Source organism: Vigna angularis, chromosome 4 (assembly GCF_016808095.1).
Source record: "Vigna angularis cultivar LongXiaoDou No.4 chromosome 4, ASM1680809v1, whole genome shotgun sequence".
Lineage (NCBI taxonomy): Eukaryota > Viridiplantae > Streptophyta > Magnoliopsida > Fabales > Fabaceae > Vigna > Vigna angularis.
This window is the reverse complement of record NC_068973.1, coordinates 37,411,489-37,417,788: the sequence shown is the minus strand read 5'-3', so window position 1 is coordinate 37,417,788 and position 6,300 is coordinate 37,411,489. Positions and strand designations below refer to the sequence as shown.

Sequence of the window (6,300 nt, the reverse complement as noted above, 5' to 3'; positions counted from 1 at the left end):
CTTTAATCTTTGACCATTTACTTTGAAACTTCTTTCATCATTAAGGTCAGAGATTTCAATTGTTCCAAAAGGAAAAACTTTTTTAACCACAAAAGGACCTGACCACCTAGACTTGAGTTTTCCAGGAAACAATTTAAGTATGGAATTATACAATAGAACTTGCTGCCCTGGGGAAAACTCTCTCAGCACAATCTTTTTATCATGCCATCTTTTGGTTCTCTCTTTATAAATCTGGGCATTTTCATAGGCTTGCAATCTGAATTCATCCAATTCATCCAATTGAAGCAGCCTTTTCTCACCTGCAGTCTTCAAATCAAAATTAAGCAATTTAATGGCCCAAAATGCTTTATGCTCAAGTTCCACCGGCAAATGACAAGATTTGTCATACACCAACTGATATGGTGACATCCCAATTGGAGTTTTAAAAGCTGTTCGATAGGCCCAAAGTACATCATCTAATTTTCTTGACCAATCTTTTCTAGATGAGCTCACGACTTTCTCCAGAATTCTTTTTAACTCCCTATTGGAAATTTCCACTTGTCCACTGGTTTGGGGATGATAAGGGGTAGCTATCTTGTGTCTCACACCATACTTGCTCAAAAGTGATGCAAATTGCTTGTTATGGAAATGTAAGCCTCCATCACTAATGATTGCTCTCGGTACCCCAAATCTGGAAAAAATTTGTTTCTTGATGAAGGAAACCACCACCTTAGCATCATTTGTTGGCAACGCAACAGCCTCTACCCATTTAGATACATAATCCACAACAACCAAAATGTATTGATTTGAGAAAGATCGTGGAAAGGGACCCATAAAATCTATACCCCAAACATAAAAAATCTCCACTTCAAGTATGTTGTTCATGGGCATCTCATGTCTTTTGGAAATATTGCCAACTCTTTGGCATCTATCACAGTGTTTCACAAAACTATGGGCATCTTTAAAAAGGGTAGGCCAATAAAAGCCACTTTGTAAAACTTTAGAAGCTGTTCTCTCAATTGAAAAATGTCCCCCATAATCCGACCCATGACAATGCCAAAGGATGTTTTCAAATTCATTTTCTGGAACACATCTCCTGATCATACCATCTCCGCATCTTTTGAACAACAAGGGATCATCCAAAAAATAGCATTTGGCATCATGCCGAAACTTTTTCTTTTGTTGGAAAGTGAGGTCATTTGGAATTATACCTCCTGCTTTAAAATTAGCAAAATCGGCAAACCATGGCAAGGAAGTAATGGCCATTAACTTTTCATCTGGAAACTCCTCTGCAATAGGCTTGATGTCCCGATTCCCTTCATGAAACTTCAATCTCGAAAGGTGATCTGCCACCAAATTTTGCTTCCCATGCTTATCACGGATCTCCAAGTCAAACTCTTGTAATAAGAGAATCCATCGTATTAATCGTGGCTTGGCATCCTGCTTAGCAAATAGATACCTCAAAGCAGCGTGATCGGTGTAAACAATGACCTTTGACCCAACAAGATAAGATCGGAATTTATCAAATGCAAACACCACTGCTAGCAATTCTTTTTCAGTTGTGGCATAATTCTTTTGAGCTTCATTTAACACACGACTAGCATAATATATCACATGAAACACTTTTTCTTTTCTTTGTCCTAATACAGCACCCACAGCATAATCATTCGCATCACACATCAATTCAAATGGTAAAGACCAATTAGGTGTTGTAATTATAGGAGCATAAACAAGTTTTTCCTTTATGGTTAAAAATGCTTGCAAGCATGCATCATCAAACACAAAAGGGGTTTCTTTTTCAAGAAGATTAGTCATAGGCTTTACTATCTTAGAAAAGTCTTTGATAAACCGCCTATAAAAACCTGCATGACCTAAGAAACTTCTTACCCCTTTTACATTCACTGGAGGAGGTAATTGTTCTATTACTTCCACCTTTGCTTTATCAATCTCAATGCCTTTTTCAGAGATGTGATGACCAAGAACAATACCTTCCCTCACCATAAAATGACATTTTTCCCAATTTAGCACTAGATTAGTTTCTTGGCATCTTTTTAACACTAAGGTTAAATTAGCTAAGCAAGAATCAAATGAAGAGCCAAATACAGAAAAGTCATCCATGAAGATCTCAATGCAATTTTCAATCAAATCAGAAAAGATGGAAAACATACACCTTTGAAATGTTGCAGGCGCATTGCAGAGACCGAAGGGGATCCTCCTATAGGCAAAGACGCCATAGGGACATGTAAATGCTGTCTTTTCTTGATCTTCAGGAGCTACTGCTATTTGGTTGTAGCCCGAGTACCCATCTAGAAAGCAGTAGTATGCATACCCTGCCAATTTTTCCACCATTTGATCTATGAATGGAAGTGGAAAATGGTCCTTTCTTGTGGCTTGATTCAGTCTTCGGTAATCTATGCACATCCGCCACCCTGTGACTTTTCTTGTAGGAATGAGCTCATTGGCTTCATTGATCACCACTGTCATTCCTCCTTTCTTGGGTACAACATGAACATGACTTACCCACTCACTATCAGAAATTGGGTAGATAATTCCTGCATCTAGCAATTTAATTACTTCTTTCCTTACCACTTCCTTCATAGTCGGGTTGAGCCTCCTTTGTGGTTGTCGCACAGGTTTGAAATCCTCTTCCAAATAAATTTTATGCATGCACACAGTAGGACTAATACCTTGCAAATCGTCAATTTTCCACCCAAGGGCAGATTTATACTCCCTCAACACCCTTAAAAGTTTATCTTCTTCAGTACATGAAAGTTCATTGCTCACAATTACTGGATTACGCTTTTGCTCATCAAGGAACCTGTATTTAAGGTGAGAAGGGAGTTGTTTCAATTCCACCTTGGACGTTTCTACTCCTCCATCTTCACTTTTGTGTAAATCTTCTATTTCTCTAGTGGAATTGAATATTGGCTTCAGCACTTCCAATTGATGAGCACACTTCACCACCTCTTCATCATTAATTTCTCTTTTCAACTCCTTTGCTTCCATTCTTGACAATAGAGTTCTCTCTAATGGATTCTGCTTTACATGGAAATTTATCTCCTCCAACACAAGAGACTCAATTATTTCAGCTTTGAAACAGTCCTCTCTGTCAAGTTTGTGGTTCACTGCTTTAGTCATAGAAAATGTGACTTTTTCATCTGCCACTCTTAACATCAATTGTCCTTGTTCTACATCTATCAATGCTCTTCCTGCTGCTAAGAATGGTCTTCCCAATATAATTGGGACTTTAGCATCTTCTTCCATGTCAAGAACCACAAAATCAGCTGGGAAAATGAATTTATCCACCTTCACTAGAACATCTTCCACAATTCCATAAGGATAAGTCATTGATCGGTCTGCCAATTGTAAAGTTATCATAGTGGGATTTACTTCACCAATACCCAACCTTTTAAAAATGGACAAAGGCATCAAATTGATACTTGCTCCAAGGTCACATAATGCTTTACCCACAATGATGTTTCCAATCTCACATGGAATGACAAAGCTTCCTGGGTCTTTCAACTTTGGAGGCAATTTTTGTTGAATTATTGCACTGCACTCCTCTGTGAGCATAATTGTTTCATCTTCTTGAAGCTTCCTTTTCTTTGACAGCAAGTCTTTCATGAATTTAGCATAACTTGGCATTTGCTCTAATGCTTCAGCAAATGGAATATTAATGTGGAGCTTCTTAAAAACATCAAGAAATCTTGCAAATTGCTTGGCTTGTTCTTGCTTCTTCAACCTTTGAGGGAATGGAATTGTAGGGACATACTCACGCATCTTTTTCTCACTCGATTTTTTTTCTCCCTCTTCCTTCTCCTCACATTTTCTCTCAATTTCTTTTTCAGCACTCTCTTCTACTATTTCATCAACTCTTTTCTTTTTCTCTCTCTCCATCTCACTCCTTTTTTCATTCTCTAACACTCTTCCACTCCTCAATTGAATTGCCTTGCATTGTTCCCTTGGGTTTGGTATTGTGTCACTAGGGAATGTGCCAGGAGATCTCTCTGAGAGTTGTCTTGAAAGCTGTCCAATCTGGTTCTCCAAATTTCTGATTGAAGCTTCCTGGTTCTTGAAATTAGTCCTTGTCTCATTCATGAAATTTGAAGTCTGGTCCACAAAGGTAGAAGTTTGCATTGTTAACTTCTTTAATGCATTTTCCAACGTAGACATCTTGTTCCCTTGATTGCTGGGTTGAGCTTGATATTGATATGGAGGCCTTGGCGGGTTAGATTGGATTGGATTACTCCAAGGTCTCGTTTGTTGGGGTCTCCAATTTGCATTAAAGTTGGTAGAAAATTGATTTTGTTGTTGTCCCACTGCATTTACTTGTACCTCTTGGTGAGTGGCCTGACATTCACCATTTTGATGCATTCCTTCGCAAAAATCACACCCTGGAGATCTTGTATTCACATTATTTGCTTGCATATTTCCCAGCTTCTGAGTCAAATCATTCATCTGCTGTGTTAACAACTTGTTTTGGGCTAAGATAGCATCCAAAGTATTAACCTCCAACACTCCAGCTTTTCTATTCTGACGATCAAACTGCATATTCACTGTGTTGTTTGCCATTAATTCAAGAGTCTCCAAAGCTTCCTCTGGTGTTTTCAGATTAAATGATCCTCCACTTGCTGCATCCAAAATTGCCTTAAAAGAGGGTGAAAGACCATTATAGAAAATCTGCACTTGCAACCATTCAGGTAGAGCATGATGTGGACATTTCCTCATTAGCTCCTTATATCTTTCCCATGCCTCATATAAGGATTCGGTTTCTTGCTGCACAAAGGTGGTGATCTCATTTCTCATTTTAGCTGACTTGGAAAGAGGAAAGTATTTTGTTACAAATTTTGTAGCCATCTCCTCCCATGTAGAAATACTTCCTTAAGGTTGTGATTGCAGCCAGTTTTTAGCTTTATCCCGTAGAGAAAAGGGAAAAAGCCTCAAACGAATTGCATCATCTGAAACTCCATTAATCTTCAAAGTATCACAGATTGCCAGAAAATTCTCCAGGTGAGAATTAGGATCTTCTGAAATTGCACCTCCAAATTGATTCTGTTGAATGACTTGTAACAAGGCAGGCTTGATTTCAAAATTATTGGCTTGAATAGGAGGTCTCACAATGCTCCCTTGATAGCTGTTAGGATTTGGCATTGAATAATCTCGCAGAGTTCTTCTCACAGGTTGTTCTTCTGCCATTGTTAATGTCTCCTCTTCTTGTTCAATTCGTCTTTGTTCCTTTCTTCTTTCTTTCTTCCTTCTTCTTGCACTACTTCTGTTGCGTCTGGCTGTGCGTTCAATTTCTGAATCAAAAAGTAAATCTTCCGGAGCAACAGTACCTCGCATAAACAACTTAAAGACACAAAAACACTGCACAAAAATTATACATTACTAAAAACAATTAACATCTCAAATCTTAAGCTAATTAGATCACTAATATCAACTAAAATCAATCCCCGGCAACGGCGCCAGAAACTTGATGTACGTTTGGCAAGTGTACCAATCGTAATTGTAGTAACAAAATATCGTCCTCTGGGATTGAATGAGTTGAGTACCAGTTTACTAACTTACTTAATTTTGAGTGATGAAATTTATCCAGTGAAATGATGAACATAAACAAGTGATGGAAATTCAAATGATATAAACAATGTTAGAGAATTGGGTTCATACCTTTTTCATATAAATTCTTCCCCTTTTCAATAGATGTGTCAATTATAATTATCCCCTTGAGTTTATTATGAGCTTGTTTACCCCTAATCCCTTAGATAGGCAAACATATCTATTGAATTTGAACCCCCAATCCCTTAGGCCAGTTACAATTCCAATAAGATCATGCAGAACAATTATATCTCAATTTCAAACTAACTAGTTGTGCCCAATTTCCCAATTGTGACAACATCTAATCTGTTCTAATTATAAACGCAAGCAATTACCAATCTCCCAATTGTGAAACTGTTCATGGAATAGACATTAAAACATAAATAGAACACAAGGATAATTAAAATTAAACATCAATTGAAAAGGTTCAGAAAGTATAATCAAAAGTACTCCATCAATCCTCTAACAAAATGGAAAATTAGTTCTGCATAATGTAAGAGAAGTCCTAAAGCAAAAGTCTGAAAAAGCTACAGAAGAAGAAGATGAATCCCCCCATTTGTCTCTCTTTTCCACGTTCTCAAAAACTCCCCCCCCCCCCCCCTTTTCCACTTGTTCCTCTTTTTTAGGAGAGTGGTTACTCCCCTCCACAATAACTTCCTCCCTTTTCTAATTAATTTTTAATCTCTTTGAATCTGTTACAGAAGAAATTCGCAACTGCTCCTGGAA

General features: G+C 37.8%; 1 protein-coding gene and 1 non-coding gene across 2 annotated transcripts; one reads left to right on the top strand and one right to left on the bottom strand.

Moving 5' to 3' along the window:
- Positions 1-3,629: 3,629 nt before the first annotated feature.
- Positions 3,630-4,785, bottom strand: LOC128196284 (uncharacterized). Its single transcript, XM_052876541.1, has 2 exons — positions 3,748-4,785; positions 3,630-3,635 (listed from the first exon to the last, which is right to left on the bottom strand). The coding sequence occupies exons 1-2, from the start codon at positions 4,783-4,785 to the stop codon at positions 3,630-3,632; spliced, it is 1,044 nt and encodes a 347-aa protein (XP_052732501.1).
- Positions 4,682-4,788, top strand: LOC128196399 (small nucleolar RNA R71). The gene has a single exon (XR_008248682.1). It is a non-coding gene; the product is annotated as a small nucleolar RNA R71 (small nucleolar RNA).
- The last annotated feature ends 1,512 nt before the right edge of the window (positions 4,789-6,300 follow it).

Bases quoted from the DNA above. Each gene is read 5' to 3' on its own strand.
- LOC128196284 (XM_052876541.1), bottom strand. From the start codon at position 4,785: ATGAGAAATGAGATCACCACCTTTGTGCAGCAAGAAACCGAATCCTTA.